The sequence below is a fragment of the Ahaetulla prasina genome, chromosome 1 (genome assembly GCF_028640845.1).
Source record: "Ahaetulla prasina isolate Xishuangbanna chromosome 1, ASM2864084v1, whole genome shotgun sequence".
Lineage (NCBI taxonomy): Eukaryota > Metazoa > Chordata > Lepidosauria > Squamata > Colubridae > Ahaetulla > Ahaetulla prasina.
In genome coordinates, this window is record NC_080539.1 from 148523931 (window position 1) to 148541758 (window position 17828).

At 39.5% G+C, this 17828-nt stretch overlaps 1 protein-coding gene across 2 annotated transcripts in view; it reads right to left on the minus strand.

The window, feature by feature from the left end:
* Window positions 1-3197: 3197 nt before the first annotated feature.
* The window catches only part of PXDN (peroxidasin), a 107070-nt gene continuing 92439 nt past the window's right edge, over window positions 3198-17828 (minus strand). For both annotated transcript variants that reach the window (XM_058177772.1, XM_058177763.1), the window contains 4 exons: window positions 14043-14163; window positions 12208-12340; window positions 10797-10910; window positions 3198-7768 (listed from right to left, as the gene is read on the minus strand). In XM_058177772.1, the coding sequence (XP_058033755.1) occupies window positions 7643-7768; window positions 10797-10910; window positions 12208-12340; window positions 14043-14163 (494 nt within the window). In that variant the 3' untranslated portion in view covers window positions 3198-7642. The remainder of the gene's footprint in view (window positions 7769-10796; window positions 10911-12207; window positions 12341-14042; window positions 14164-17828) is intronic.

Sequence of the window (17828 nt, forward strand, 5' to 3'; positions counted from 1 at the left end):
CCACACATGCATGCACAACCCCCACGGCCCATTTTGGGCCTGGCAGGCCTCCCTGAAGCCTCTTGGGACCAAAAACAGGCCACAGGGGTGGGCGTTCCCCCTACCCCCTGCACATATGCATGACACCCCCTCCTGCCCCATGTATATGTGTGAAGCCCCACACATGCATGCACATCTCCCACATATGCCCCCACACAAGAGACCCTAAAATCAGCTGGCTGGTGGGAGGCACTATATATGCGCAGTGGAGCTGAGCTAGGCAATGGCTTGCGTGCCCGCAGAGAGGGCTCCGCGTGCCACCTGTGGCACATATCCCATAGGTTCGCCACACGATTATAGTCTATCTTAATAAAAGTAGTTTTAGCCTTTCTGTGGAGTTGATTTTCTGAACCATCCCTTGCAGAGGGACTGATCCTATGACATGTAATACTTATACATTCAGGCTTTGCTACCTGTATTTTTACCGTTTTAATGGTAAAAATTTTAGAGTTGTAAGCAACCCTGGGAAAACTGCTTTGAAGTCTAACACAAGTATTTAATATTAGAACTTAGTACTACTTTTTGTAGTTTGAGGGAAACATGAATTTCCAGGGATGGCCCTTGAAATAAGACAGCATGTTGAATCGCAGAGTAGATGATGATAACCAGGTTCTTTTTCCGGAAAGCTTAGAAGCTAAGAAAGCAAACAAAAGCAGTAATACCCAAAGGTCACAGCAGATCCTGAAGGTAGCCAGAAGTGGAGCTTTGAAGCTTCCCTCCGCCTCCTAGATCTATAGCAAATCCCAGCACATACAGCAGACAATCTACTTAAAAAAAATAGAAGTCACTAGTTGATTGTCTCCATGCAACCAACCCCCACTGCTTGTTATAGGGGTAAAAAAACCCTTCAGGATAAATTCTTGTGTTTACTGCCTTGAGCTCTTAAGAAAACAGTAAGGAAAGAGAGAGAAAGGGAGAGAAAGAGTTACTCCTTTGAACTAACTTTAAGAGTACAAACAAAACAGGGCAGATACACATCTTCCACAATAACATATAAGAGGTGTTCAGTCATTTCAAAAAAAGTCCTAATTTCTGATTTACAAAATGGTGCAAAACAACTGGCTCACCAGAACTTTGTAATAAATAATATTAGTTGAAAATATAAAAATGGAAAGATAGCTCTTATTTGGAATGTGAAATGAAATTGCACAGCCACCAGCTACAAAGATCATCTGCTTTTATAGATTCTAAATTGAAATGAAGCTGACTAATTGTGCATGTAGTAATTATGATATTAGGGTTAGATCTTAAAGAACTCTTGTAAAACCACAATCCCATCTTGTAATCTGACCGAGTTTTTCTATCCCATCTTCTCAAAGTTAATACAAATATTAATCCTAGCCCTGCTTAATATTTGGATGAGAAATCCACATGAAAAACTAAGGTTGCGAACTTTTTAGGCTAGAGTGGGAAGATAAAAGGGAAAAAAACCCCAAATTTTGGCAAATTGTTGTGGTAGAGAAACAACATAGGCATATCTATAGATGAAGACCCAACCTGAGCTTCCATAGGCCAACATAGTCACTCAAACTGCACCTCTATAACTGTCTGGTTTGGTTCTGCAACCCAACAAGACAGACACAGACTTCAAAGGATAATTAGAACTGCAGAAAAAACAATTGCTACCAACCTGCCTTCCATTGAGGACCTGTATACTGCACGAATCAAGAAGAGGGCTGTGAAAATATTTGCAGATCCCTCGCATCCTGGACATAAACTGTTTCAACTCCTACCCTCAAAACGATGCTATAGAGCACTGCACACCAGAACAACTAGACACAAGAACAGTTTCTTCCCAAACGCATCACTCTGCTAAGCAAATAATTCCCTCAACACTGTCAAACTATTTACTAAATCTGCACTATTATTCTTCTTATCGCTCCCACCACTCATCTCCTTCCACTTATGACTGTATGACTGTAACTTTGTTGCTTGTATCCTTACGATTTATACTGATATTGTTTCCTGATTGCTTATTTGTACCCTACGGCTATCATTAAGTGTTGTACCTTATGATTCTTGATGAACGTATCTTTTCTTTTATGTACACTGAGAGCATATGCACCAGACAAATTTCTTGTGTATCCAATTACACTTGGCCAATAAAATATTCTATTCTATTCTATTCAAACAGGAGTCCATTATCAGAAAGATGGTGGAGCCCATGGAATAAAGATTTATCCTTCCACATAACCTGGCAGTTGATCAGGAAAATTGCTTCAAGCTATATTTACATGTATATCTTGAAGCTAGAAAGCAGAATCTCACTACATCCGCTCAAAAGCATGGGCGCTTTGAGATAGGAAGGGAGAGCGAATGATAGACACATGGTGATGCCACACAACTGTTGCAATGTACACATAGACATCCGATGTCAGAACTCAAGTTATGTAGTTGTGGCATTTGTGCAATGGTATCATATTGAGGGAGGCGCAAAGGGTCACCAATTAAAGACGCTGAGCTTATCAGCTGGAAAGCCTGGGTTCGAGACCCACGTATTGTGCAACGTGCTGTGCAAGCTTCAGTTCCTTGTCCCAGCTGTTGCCCACCTAAGCAGTTCAAAAGCATGCAGATGCGAGTAGATAAATAGGTACCACTTTGGTTGGATGGTAACAGCATTCCGTGCGCCTTTGGCATATAGTCATGCTGGCCATACATGATCATGGAAATTGTCTTCTGACAACACTGTCTTCCTCGGCCAAGAAACAGAGATGAACACTGTCTCCTAGAGTCAGACCCCGACTGGACAGGGGAAACCTTTACCTTTATTGGTGAATACTCAAATAGTTGTGTCAGTATTGTGATTGTGGTATCTGTGGCTTGCTGCAAACACTGCTGGTCAAAGTTGTAATCGTGCGGCTATGTAAATGTTATACTAGCAACTTCTGGAAATGGCCTCAGTTTCAAGAAAGCCTTTTTTTCCTAGTGACCCATCTTCCTGTTCTCAACCTATTAGTTTGCATTGTCTTAATGTTGTGAGTTCTTTTTACAGACAGTAGATAAGGGCAGTATTTAGAAACGGTTAGGTTGGATGGTGTTAGCAACACCTGCCATTTAAATGTCCCACAATGCTTCTGTTACTGTCTATGTATTTCACCAGGGCAGCTCATGGTGTGATTAAATGATTTGAAATAATATATCATGACTCCAACTTAAAAAACGTGACCTGTTTATTGTAAATGAAAAGCATTCATAACAGTGCAAACAATTCTTTGGTAGATTTATTAAGTACAAGAAAGTAAGTACAAATTTTATTTTCGGTAGGAATTTTAACAAAGTAAATAAATATGGAACAATTGCCACCAACAAAATACTGAGAAAAATGATCATTCAGCCATCGGCCACTGTCTCAAAAATGCTACATGGATTTTTAATTGACAAAAAATGTAAAAAAAATTTTTTTAAAAATAATATTTGATTTAAGTGATAATTATAGAATTAGGTCTATTTCCTAATCTGGTTTAACACCAAACATTTCCTGCTATTTGTTTAGCTATAAATGCTGGAAGTTACATCATTTTACATACTATTTGAACAATATTGATTATAGTGTTAACAGAATGGGCTGCAAACCTTCTCTTCAATGACTCACTGGATTTTTTCATGGAGATCTGATAGCCTACTGATCAAATATTTGTTTTATTTTAATGTAGGAAGCCAGAGTTCTTTGGTTATGGATTCTTGGAAAATATACTCTTCAGTGACCATGGTACAATACTATACCCCACACAGACATTTAATATGACTTAAGTTTGAATAGATTTGCAGAGGCCTGTATTGCAAAATACCTGAGCAGGGTTTGATTGTTTTTAGTGTAGCTGCAGCACCAAAATAAATGGTCATTAGTAATTTGTTAAGATTTCAACTTGTTTTATACCTGCAGAAACATACTTCAACTATGGTTATCTATCATAATTTGTTAATTTGCCCAAATATAAAAGAATTCTAGAGAAAACCCCTATAGGAAAAATATGATCTGGATTATGAAAATACAGAATTTACTGAGGTACTGAAAGGCCTAAGAGGTAATCCTTAAAATAAAGTATAATTTTTAAAGTATGTCTTCACTTTATGGGCATCAAAGTCAAATCTTTATTTAAGAATTTGCTTTTGAGTTCCACCCTGTGCTTGTTTATCTGGTTATAAGTCCTACTAAGTTTGGACTTATTTTTAAATAAAGATGTTTAAGATAGTACTCTTTAAACAGTTTTGTAAAATTTGTTTGTCAATTACTATGTACTCCCAAAATACTTTTCTAAAGCAGCTACTAACAGATGCTGGTAGAGTACTTATTAAACAAATTCCATGGTTAATTTTTTTTTAAAAAATGGTATGATATCGCTTTCACCCCCGAAAACTGATTGTCACTTCAGAAGATAGCTAAACTCTACAAGTTAATGATTTGCATCATGAATTGAAGAAACAGTCGTGAAGACAAACACATCAGTCAAATGAGGTATGAGAGCTTTTCTTCTCTGACTGTAATAATACATGCTGGTTATAAAAAAAGGCAATATTGAAAATAAAGGTAAACAGTGGTATATTAATGTAGACATAATAACAACAGTCCTTAAAACACATATCTGGGCATACAGATTCACAAACAGTGATGTTTAACATGATTTTGACACAAGTACTAAGTAGGGAAAACAGGTGCCATGTAACCAGAGACTTTGAAATGTTTGGTTCCTTCATACTAATAGATTTTATTTCAGAATCATGCAACAATTCATCTAGGATCAATAGATTTTAGGCGCTGTTCTATGCACACCACTTTAGTACATCTCATTTGTTCACAAAATATTTTAGAGGAGCTTTAGCAGCATTTTCATTAAAGGTTGGTGCCTTTTAGATACTGATGAATGCATGACATTTGTTTTCAGGTTACATAATAATTCTGGTCAGAAGGCGGATGTAAATTTGAGGCTGTCTTTTCCTGGAAGACTGTACACTTAACCAGTGTGATGTTTGTATCCACAGCAAATCATCTTTTCCTGAAAACCTCACCTTATGTTCACATTTTCAAAGTATTTTCTGAGTTAGCAAATCAGGGGAAAAACACATTGGCGAATCATAGTTTTAACTTTCCTGGTACTCAGGCCAAAAATGCTGTTATCAACATCTACAGCTGTATTTGTATCTAAAACTGTAGGATCCAGGTCATACAAAGAGCAATTTTGTTCAACCTGACATTCTGGAACAATTGATTAAGGCATCATTGCTCTATGACAATGTTGTCAATCTTGACCACGTTAAGATGAATGTAACTCATGCTTTGCTGGGGAATTCTGGGAGTTGAAGTCCGTACATCCTAAATTGGCCAAGTTTGAAAAACACTGTTGTGGAGCATTTCCTAAGAGGACATGAGCATACTTAATACTACCGGATCTGGGATGTTAGAATCCAGATAACCACTAAATAGCAACAAAGAAATGCTCATCTGATAGCCCTAATCTATTAGGAGAAATAGATTTTGGGAGGTCAGGATGCACTCAGTAGTGAAAGTATGTTACCTGTCAGAAAGGTGCTAGAAGAATTATTGTGACATATGCAAACATAATATTCCCAAGATGGTTTTTAAGTCCTGTTTCATTAATTTCTATATTACTACGTATTTTCCAGAAAAGCATAATGCCTCCTACCCCTTCAGCCATCATTCTGTGCTTAAGGTTTATTATGATAAAGGAGTCTTCCATAATGGTTTATTTTTCAGCACAAATATGGGTTATTTGGCATTACTAAGATACAAAGTAGAAAAATAACAGTCCATATATACTTGTTAGCAAATGAATAATGGATGCCTAAAACAGCAGATGCTGAATGTTTATGGGAACCAGAATTAATATGAAGCATGAGTCATCCAAGAAACAATCCTCACATCCTTTTCCTCACATCCTTTTCCAAGGCTGAGCCTTTTCCGAGGCTCAGCCTTGGAAGATAGATAATAACAGGCAAAGTCAAATATTATCATTGAATGAATACAGACAATATCCACCTCATAAGGATTAGAGTTCCCAGACAGATTTGAATTTTGGGATTACTTAACATCTATAAATTAAGTTCTGATGTGACAGATTTCTTGGACCACTTGAGGAAGTATGCAGTACTCTACGTAAGAAAGATGAATTTAGATAGGAAATGGAAGTACAGGCAGCCTAAACATCTCAGCTAAGACAAGAACTACAATAAGCAGGGAAACTTAACACAGATGAAAAATTTTGAGCAATTGCCCTTTAAACCAAGAAATACATATTTTTTTGAAAAGGCTAAAAGTGCAAGAATGTGATATGATGATTTATTTTCCATCAGTATCTTTTTTTCTCATGCATACATAGACTTGTGAATTATGTTATTGATGCTTATGTTACAGCCATTTCCCTAGTAAGGCCTGGTGGGGAGTCAGAAGCTTGAATATTATGAATATTTTATCTGAATTTTCCAAGCCTGTCAACTTCCATTGGTCTGGACTTCCTCTCCAAGAATGATCAGTAAAGGCCAATCTGGCCAAGGAATTCCAGCTCTGAAGTTCATAAAAACATGGAAGTTTGCAAACTTGGAAAATATTGTATTACACTGGAAGTTAAATGATGATAGACGCAGGCATCGGATAGGGAACGATTTAATACTACAGGAGCATAAAAACCAGATGCCAAAATTAAGGGTTTTTTTTTATTCTTGGACTCAATTAGAATTAATACTGCAAGATACAGTACAATTGTGTTATTGTAGTAATAATAATCTGGCATGATTAGCTTTTTAAGTCAAATACCTTTCAGGTCTGACCTAGTGTTTGTATCATACTAAAACATTTGCTTTGGTTTGTTTAGTTCTGGTTACTGAATTATGTGAAACCAGCCACCCTGGTCTTCGAAAAACTTTGTTTATAGCTTAGCATGTTATTCAGTGGCACAGAACTGGAATCCAAAAATCCAAATATTATTTTCTCATACATCCTTTGCTGTCATCTAGTGGTATTCCAGAGTTCTGCAGCCCAAGCATGTCAGACCTAACACTGTCTGAATTCAGCCAATTGCGGTTTATTCAGTATGACGTGGTCAAGTATCAGTCGAATGATATATGAATGCAGGCAATATCTGTGTTCATATATTGCACTAAGCCATGATTTTACCATGGTGCATTCACTAAGCTGTAATGGCTGTAAATACACCTAGCACTAAGCCATGGTTTACAGAACCACATAATACAGTATGTAAATCCAGGCATTATGTCACATGGACATTATTTCCTCCAATGGCACCTGATTTCCTACCAGTGTACAAAGAAAGAAAAAGAACACCTGGGAGCCTAAAAAAACTAAACAAATGCTTTAAAAAAAATAGCACCAGTTTTTAGTCTCTTGAACCTGAGAAGTTTCAACATATAATTTATCTTGACTAACACTGTGTATTCCCTTTCAATACTTTCACCTTGTGGTTTTCCAATGGATAAGAAAGTAAAATAGATTTTTTCTTACACTGTTACCCCATCATCTGAATGCTATTCTCCTTTAACATCTTGGTTCTCTATTGTGGTTTAAAGCCTACTGTTACCTGTATTTGCCATCGGCAGATATCAATATGACTTGACATGTGACAATTGGGACTTAGGGTGCATTTCCCTTGCTAACAGTTTGTTTTAGGCACACCGGACAGCAAATACCCTTCAGCTTCACAGGTGTAGCACAATCAAGTGATGGACACGATTCCACATAACAGGTGACCTGACCAACCTGCATTTGAAAAGGTAGAGTGACAATTTAGTTACTTTAAAAAAAAAAGAACAAGAAGAAAAGATAAAGATGTGCATTACTGAAGAATGTACATTTGCGATTTGAGCCTGTATTGCTGATATAGTACAGGCTATCTAAATAATTTAACATTGATTTGCTCGCTGAATTCTGAATAAAATTTGTATGCACAAATCAATGGACAAAGAAAGAGCAGGGAAAGCTTCATATTGCTTGATAAATTGGGAAACATCTTTGCATGTAGTAATTGTTTGTAACTAGAGTGGGTCACTCTTTTCTTGAAATTAATCAATTTTTTGATCAAACAGAATCTCTAAAGACAAAGAGCTCTTACTCCATTTATGTATCATGGAGACCTCTGTTCCGTAATTACCATTATTTTATTTATTTATTTATTTATTTGATTTCTATACCGCCCTTCTCCCGAAGGACTCAGGGCGGTGTACAGGCAAAAATAAAACAAACAGTGCAATATATAATTTAATTTATATTTTAAAATGCAATTAAAAAACTTATTTTAAAATTGGCCTGAAAATTAAAATATACAGTGAGCTAAAAACCCCATTTAAAATTAGTTAATAAAATTTTTAAAAATTTGATAAAATTCAATTTAAGACAGCCCCGCGCGAATAAAAAGATGTGTCTTCAGTTCGCGACGGAATGTCCGAAGGTCAGGTATTTGGCGTAAACCCGGGAAGTTCGCTCCAGAGTGTGGAGCCCCCACAGAGAAGGACCTCCCCCTGGGGGCCGCCAGCCGACATTGCTTGGCGGACGGCACCCTGAGAAGTCCCTCTCTGTGAGAGCGTACGGGTCGGTGGGAGGCATGTGGTAACAGCAGGCGGTCCCGTAAGTACCCAGGCCCTAAGCCATGGAGCGCTTTAAAGGTCGTAACCAGCACCTTAAAGTGCACTCGAAAGGCCACAGGCAGCCAGTGCAGTCTGCGCAGGAGCGGTGTTATATGGGAGCTACGCGGGGCTCCCTCTATCACCCGCGCAGCTGCATTCTGGACTAACTGAAGCCTCCGAGTGCACTTCAAGGGGAGCCCCATGTAGAGAGCATTACAATAATCCAAGCGAGAGGTAACGAGCGCATGAGTGACCGTGCACAAGGCATCCCGATCAAGGAAGGGGCGCAACTGCCGAACCAGGCAGACCTGGTGGAAGGCCCCCCTGGAGACGGCCGTCAAATGATCTTCAAACGACAGCCGCTCATCCAGGAGGACACCTAAGTTGCGCACCCTATCCTTTGGGGCCAATAACTCGCCTCCAACAGTCAGCCGCGGCTGCAGCTGACTGAATCGGGGTGCCGGCATCCACAGCCACTCCGTCTTGGAGGGATTAAGCTTGAGCCTGTTTCTCCCCATCCAGACCCGTACGGCTTCCACGCACCGGGACAGCACTTCAACAGCTTCATTGGGGTGGCCTGGGGTGGAGAAGTACAGCTGGGTGTCATCAGCGTACAGCTGGTATCTCACCCCAAAGCCACTGATGATCTCACATTGTCCAGAAAGATAAGGTATAAACTGGAGTAGCAATGATAAAACTGTAACCCTAACACATATTAATAAGCAAGCTTGTTCAATGATTGCTACCCATCTCTTGACTAGACAGATAATCTTGTAGAGTATTTTTCCATTGGGTACTTCTTGGTTTTATAAAAGTCAGGAATTTGTTAAAAACACATTTTGCACTTTTGTCTGAGGACTTTCATGCTCTTACGCTTGGATTTTTTTTTTCAATGCCTTTGGTAGGCTGCTGTGTGAGATAAAATATTTAATTCCATGGGCCTCTGCTCTGAACCAGGAGGGTTTTTCCAAATTTTCAATTATTTGCATGAATGGAAGCACCAAGTGCTGCATGATGAAATGCTGAACCCAGCAACACATACATATTTGGCAGCTCCCCACCAAAACAAAATGAACATTAATCTCCTAAATTGAAATATTTACATTATTAAGTCCTAGATATAACATTATGTTATTAAATGTTCTTGATGTCAGAGCTCCAGAAAGTTTCCAGGGACTAGTTGTTTTGATTTCTTGCAGCAGCACATGCTGTGCCTCCAAGGCATAAGGCATTTTAAAAACTTAAAATGAATTTCACAATGTGTAAATTTTTATGGATCACAAGCTCCTCGCTAAACACACAGAGAAGGGAGTTTTATACAGGCCACAGCTGGATTGTCTCAAACTTTCAAATACAACTATGCAATAACAGACAAACAGTGCATTGTTATGGGGGTCTTCTTAGAAGTGAGTTATACCAAGATTGATGAGACTTACTTCCAAGTCACTTTGAGCAGGACTGCAATCTTAAGAGATTTCCCATTCAAATAAACAAACTCACGTGGATACAGAAAATACAGAGGCAGTAATTCAGAGTTTGCTTGTCTTGAAAATTGATTAAATTTAATAGGGTAAAAGTTCTGCAAACTGCCCGACTTTATTCTGATTCAACACCACTTATTTTGGTTTTACTCAACACTAAAAGGACAAGAGAAAATTCAGGCACTGAAGTGTGTGGTAATCCCAGGGCAGAAGAGAATACTGTGAGCTAAACTATCCCTTTGTTGGGTTGTTTTGTTTGTCTGTGTGTCTGTGTGTCTGAGCGTGTGTGTGTGTGAAAGATTAGCTTCATAGCTTCATAGCCAAATGGGCTAGAAAGCTGTTCCAGTTTTCTAAGGGAAAAAAAAAAGTAGCAGTAGTTGAGATTGTTCAGGAAGCCCAATTTGCCAATTTTACATTCTCTGGCAGTAATTCCTTTGGCAAGGAGACAGTATAGTCAGTTGAACAGCAGCAGCTTGTCTCCTTGGCAGTCAAAGCGGCAGAGCCCAAACACTGTGAAACTATGATAACAATAACAATTTTCAAACAAGCAAAAAGAAGCTCCTGAGGATGAATGTAGAAAGTTGCAGCTCCCTACAAATTTATCAGGAAGATTCATTAAAAGCCAGGAGACAAATGGCCAAGAACACCCGCAAACATGTGTGCCTAAAAGCACGTTAAACTCACCTTGCATTCACATGTGGTGCAGGGGTCTTTTTTCCATGTCTCATTACTGGAATAAGATTTGCCATTTTCATCAGTACATTCGGTTCTACTGAGCCGTGACTCAAGTTTCTTTATCTGGACAGGAGACACGTTGTTTATCCATCAGTGCCAAAAGGATCTCTGTTTCCTTTTATGTGCAATGCAACCAAGTCCTAGAACACCCTTCAAAATTCTCATGGTATGTCACGTTCATTTTACTGAGAAATTCTGCACTAAGATGGCAACATATGATACATGAGATGGTAAAGCTGCTTTACACAACGATGAATAAGAAAGGGGAGGATTCTGCAGCTAAAAAGTCACAGGCTCCCTTTGGAATTTATTTGACATTTTGTGCATTAAAATAACCCCCTCCATCTGTTCCTTGCCTGGGGAAAAATGTCATTTAAGATATAAACCTGTTTCACCACTCCATCCTTAAAAAGAAGAAATAACAGACTCAAACCAGGCTGATTTGGGAAGAATTTTGCTTCTCCATTAATTAAACAGAGTGAGAGGAGAACCAGAAGCCTGTGATGGAGACACACAGTGATAACCCAGTCCTAAGTACATTTAATAATGTAAGAACTATTGGCCAGCTGCAGTTCTGCATGTCATATATGTATCTTGGATTCGAAGTGTAAGGAGATTGTAGACCAAAAATACATGAGGAAGAAAAGACAAAGACTTCCTTGGATGTTTTTTCTTCTCCTTTTTTAGTGCAATTTGTCCTTCAACTTTATCTTTACACATTTATGTTTGGAAGGCAACTGATCTAAGGTAATTAACAATGCTTTACAAAGCTAAGATGAAACTAGATTTTCCTGGTTCAAACCAAATGGTAATTTCTGTACCACACTAATGGGTTTGCTATATTTATATGACATGTCTCTCCGAGGAACTCAAGTCAGCTTATATATAATAGTCCTCCCTCCAACATTTCCCTATGCAACCCTATAGCTAGAGTGCGTTATGAGAAAATGAGATTTCATGAGTGAGGTGAACTTGAACCTGAGAATCCCAAATCCTAATCCAGGATAATATTTGACCTCAGTGCATTTCAAAATAATGCCTTGCTTGAATGAAAACATTAAGCAATTGTCTATTACACAAATACGTTTTCCTAAAGCATGCAAATTATAATCGGAATTCATTCATGAAGAGATGGTGATATAACAGACATTTCTACTGACTTTCCACAATTCTACAGTCCTTGCCACCACCTTTAAGGATCCATAGTGCGTCCACAAATTGCCCCAAACACGTTTTGTGGCATGGGGAATAAGTGAAAGTTGCCACTCTCCTACTCTGCCTGGAGTATCTCTTCAACTCTTAAATTGACTGCAGAAATATTTTAGTGTTTAATGTTATTTGAAGAACTTTTCACACACACCTGTTTTCTGAGGTCTGTAATTGTTTTTTGCATATCTCCAACAAATTCTTTGAAATCATTCATTATGGGGGCTTTCTTGCGCTCATCAAAGGATGAAGTAGTGCTGTTAAAGAATGTATTCCCTCTTGTAAAACTGGAACAAGAAGAAAAATAAGTTACATATTGCGCAGAAGATGCATTGTTGATTTAAACAAATCTGATTGTCTAGCTTGTTACCAAACAGGCTATCTTTAACACGTTATCTCACCCAATTTGCTGGTTGAGAAATCTGAATACAAGCATAGTTTAAATCACTGCAACAGAAGTTGCAGTGATTTAAACTATGTAAATTGTACTTGTTCATGAAATTATGACTACTTTCTTAATCAGGATTAATGAAGTGCATCAAAGCTCTTTAAATTAGCAAAATGAACTCAAGTATTTTGTCTTGGAATACTGTTGAATCTAGAAGAGCTCACTGCTTCTGAGACTCCATCCCTGAAATAGACTCCCATTGGGCAGGATAAAATACTTCCTGAGAAGAGACTATTACCAGACTTTTACCAGTCTGAAAAAAACAGTGGTTTCTATCCAATTCAAATGGCCGTGTCCTTTTCTTTTATTATATGTTTGCTGGCCATCTCAATATCTCTTCTGGAAAATTCTGGTGTTTTTTGGAATAAATTTAGAAATGATGAAGAACTCTATGTGTGGAGCATAGAGTTAGGAAGCTGGGTTGCAAGAAATCTGTTAATGCCATGTTGAATTTTACTAACTTAACAACTGCAGTGAGTCACTTAAAATTGTGGCAAGAAAGCTTATAAAATGGGGGCAAAAACCATTTAACAACTATCTTGCTTAACAATGGAAATTTTGAGCTTTGTGGTCATAAATTGAGGACTACCTATATACTAACTTTGAAATGCCTTAATTTTTTGTTCAATCAGTGATGTGAGAGCACATGGCTTGCATGGTTGGGATGCTGGATTGGCCTGCATTTGAGACCCAAGTGCTGCCATGGAACAAGATGAGCTCCTGTCCTTCGCTCCAACTCCTACTGGAGACATGAAAGGAAACCCCAATTGGGCATCCCCCAGGCAATGGTGATGTCACCTGCTAATCCTTTCAATCCCTCAGAGCTTCTGACATCATTGCAATGCAATCAGTGATGTCATCAAAGTAAACAACCCCATGTGAAGCAGCCATCACCAGGTCATGATCCTGAGTGGATAATGACATCCATAACCCTCCCACATAATAGCGGAGTCACAAGATCACAACTCTACTGGACCTGATGTGTTGAGCCTAATCAAGAAAAGTGACAAGTCAACCCTAGACTGCTTAATCCAAATCTAGTCCTAATCCTAAATGGATTCAAATTAATACTAAGTGAATAATTAACAGAACCCTACCCTGTGCTGTATTTGGGAAACCAACCTTATTTGTGCATTGTGACATAAATAATAGCCCAAACATGCTTTTTAATTTTGTGGAGTTTTAAAATTAGAGTCGTGAATGCCAGAAAAGGAGATTCTAAAATGCAGCCACAACCTCTATTCACCCTTTTTCTAAAAGGGCTGTATGCAATTTTTAAAATTACTCTCTGGAATTTCTCATTAGAATCTTGAAAATTTGTTGTAATATTGCACCTAACTAGGAATTTTTTTTTTGGACTTATCGAACAGGTTGGCAATCTATAGACATTTCCCCAAAATTGACATGATGGAGGGGGAAAAAAATCAAGTTGATTGAAATAAAATCTTAGAAATAGATTGCATTAAAAAACATTTGCTGGGATGCTTTGGGTAGTACAATAAACGTTAAAAGTAACAAGTAAACAAAACTGTGATATGTACCTTGATGGTCTTGGAATTTTTAGGTATTTTGAAGGCTTATCTTCCCGAAAACTATAATCAAGAGAGCGCCTTCCTCGGAAGTGGTAAGAAAATGCATTGAATTGTCCTCTAGTTCTGCAGTCTGAAATTAAACAGAAAATCCTAAACTTCGTTAAGACGTGAATAAATAATGTTTCTTCCACAATAAAAAAATATTGTATTAGAAAATTAAAACATATTCTTTCCATTTTTTTCAGTGAAACGTTATGCATCTTTAAGAAGACTACCATGAATAGATGTAATCAATTAGTCTAGAAAATATATATTGCATTTTTTAATATAGCTTCGCAAGCCAAACTAGTTACTGATACTGGAAAGCAAGAAAGGAAGGAAATTATGGGTTCAAAGTATGGTAAATGTATTGTTGAATGAGGAATAGATGTTAGACAGCTTGTAGAAGATGATAGCATAGGATTCTTTCCAAAACATTTTCTGGCTCCCTTTGATATTAATATTAATCACTATAATTTAATTGCTACTATCCTGATGAGGATGGTCAGGAAGATCTTGGAAGAAATGGACACATTCCACTATTGGTTCAGGCATGGCTTTGGAACTGAATCATCTTGGATTTTATAGGACCAATGACATTTATTTATTTATTTATTTATTTATTATTTAAATTTTTATACCACCCTTCTCCCGAAGGACTCAGGGCGGTTTACAGCCAGATAAAATAAACATTCCTATTACAAAATAAATACTATTAAAATACCACTAAAAAACTTATTCAATTTGGCCGCAATTAAAATTTAGCAAATAATAAAACCCATTAAAAACCCATTAAAAACCCATCGATAAAACCCAATTAAAAACCCATAAAAAGCTAACCCAGTCCAGCGCAAATAAATAAGTGAGTTTTGAGCTCATGCGAAAGGTTCGGAGGTCCGGAAGTTGACGAAGTCCTGGGGAGTTCGTTCCAGAGGGGGGGAGCCCCACAGAGAAGGCCCTTCCCCTGGGTGTCGCCAGACGACACTGTCGCGCCGACGGCACCCTGAGGAGTCCCTCTCTGTGAGAGCGCACGGGTCGGTGAGAGGTATTCGGTAGCAGCAGGCGGTCCCGTAAGTAACCCGGCCCTATGCCATGGAGCGCTTTAAAGACGGTCACCAACACCTTGGAGCGCACCCCGACGGCCACAGGGAGCCAGTGCAGCCTGCGCAGGATAGGTGTCACTCGGGAGCCACGAGGGCTCCTCTATCACCAGCAGCTGCATTCTGACCAACTGCAGCCCCCGGATGCCCTTCAAGGGGAGCCCCATGTAGAGAGCATTGCAGTAGTCCAGACGAGACGTCACAAGGGCGTGAGTGACTGTGCACAAGGCATCCCGGTCTAGAAAGGGGCGCAACTGGCGCACCAGGCGAACCTGGTGGAAAGCTCTCCTGGAGACGGCCGTCAAATGATCTTCAAAAGACAGCCGTGCATCCAGGAGAACGCCCAAATTGCGCACCTCTCCATCGGGCCAATGACTCGCTCCCGACAGTCAGCCGCGGACTCAGCTGACTGTACCGGGATGCCGGCATCCACAGCCACTCCGCCTTGGAGGGATTGAGCTTGAGCCTGTTTCTCCCCATCCAGACCCGACGGCTTCCAAACACCGGGACAGCACTGATAGCTTCATTGGGGTGGCCCGTGTGAAAAGTACAGCTGGGTGTCATCAGCGCACAGCTGGTACCTCACACCAAGCCACTGATGATCTCACCCAGCGGCTTCATATAGATGTTGAACAGAAGGGCGAGAGAATCGACCCCGCGGCACCCCACAAGTGAGGCGCCGGGTCGACCTCTGCCCCCGTCAACACCGTCTGCGACGGTCGGAGAGATAGGAGGAGAACCACCGATAAACGGTGCCTCCCACTCCCAATCCTCCAACCGCGCAGCAGGATACCATGGTCGATGGTATCGAAAGCCGCTGAGAGGTCTAATAGGACCAGGGCAGAGGAATAACCTCATCCCTGGCCCTCCAGAGATCATCCACCAACGCGACCAAAGCCGCCTCAGTGCTGTAACCGGTCGGAAGCCGGACTGGAACGGGTCCAGATAGACAGTTTCCTCCAGGTGCAGGGGAAACTGATATGCCACCATACTCTCTACAACCTTCGCCGCGAAGCGAAGGTTGGAGACCGGACGATAGTTACCCAAAACAGCCGGGTCCAGGGAAGGCTTCTTGAGGAGGGGCCTCACCACCGCCTCTTTCAAGGCGGCCGGAAAGACTCCCTCCAACAAGGAAGCACTCGTAAGCCCCTGGAGCCAGCCTCGTGTCACCTCCTGAGTGGCCAGCACCAGCCAGGAGGGGCACGGGTCCAGTAAACACGTGGTGGCATTCAATCTACCCAGCAACCTGTCCATGTCCTCGGGAGTCACAGGGTCAAACTCATCCCAAACAACATCACCAAGACCGCCCTCAGATACCCCGTCTGAATTTATAGGAAGAGAGATATGGCAATTGCAAATTTCTCTTCAATGGCTTTTGATACTATTGCCCTTTCTGTAGCAACTTTGTATGCCAAAGGCACTGTAGTATAATGCTCAACTTTTACTAATGAGAATGTGTTCAAAAGATAGGATTGAATATCACTTTCTTCATCCTATTGCAATTATAATTCCACAGTCCCAAAGGTGCTTTTCCCAAAGGCAACTGGTCATTTTGCTTTTCTCCTTAAAAATGTTTCGTTTGTCATCCAAGATGAGGACTGAAGAAGCTTCTTGGATGGGGAAAAAAATATTTTCAAGGAAATCAAAAAAATTCTGTTCTATGAGAAAAAAAATTCTCTCTTACTCGGTTTGTTCATCAAAATGTTCCACTGACAGCACTGTTCTGGGTAGTCAGAAGTCTGAGCAAACGTCAAAGATGTCTAACTAGGTAGATTTGTGACATGAAAGCAGAAACTTGAGGCTTTCATACCACAGATCAACCTAGTTAGACATTCTTGATGTTGAGCAGAAGACAGAGTACTTGTCAGGGTCACAGACAAAAATTAGACAAAGCTGGAAATACTAACCAACTATCACACAGAAATAGACCGTTTTCTGGTTTGATTATTATGCAGAAGAAAAGTTCCTGTGTGTGTTTGTCTCTGTATTGTTATGTTTAAGCTGGCACTTGCTTAAATGTTCCAAAGACGAAATATTTTTTTAAAAAAATCATACTTTAATACTGAACCTGGAAAAATATTTAGGAGTAAAGAAACAGAAATAATAAAAACAGATATCATCTACTTTACAAACACAAGCATAAATACAGCATAACTGAATAAACTGTGGAATTTGAATTATACTAAACTAGGAAGTGCTTGTTCACAGAAATTTGTATTGTAGTATATTTTCACACAAATAATCTAGTTAATAATTTTCATCACAAATTCATTGTTCCAATCGGATAAAGATATGTAGGTATTAGATAGTCACAGCTATAGATACACACTTTCAAACCACTCTCAAGCTGTTGTCATTACACAACAGCTAGCTATACATTGAACTGTATTTGCTTCATCTCATAATGGTGAGTAGTTTTTACCGATTGCTAAAGAACAAACCAAAGCCACCAGAGACAGATCCAACTAGCAAATTTAAAGCACTCTAAAACTTTCCCAGTTCAAGGAACTTGGCTGCTTTTTAAATTGAGTTCACACCTCTTCTAATTCAGACCTTGTTCAAAAGAGTGGGGGGTGGGTGTCTTTACCTGTGCTATGATTCTGCTATATTTCCCATAACTTTATCCCACCCAGGGAACATCAAAACATACCTCCCC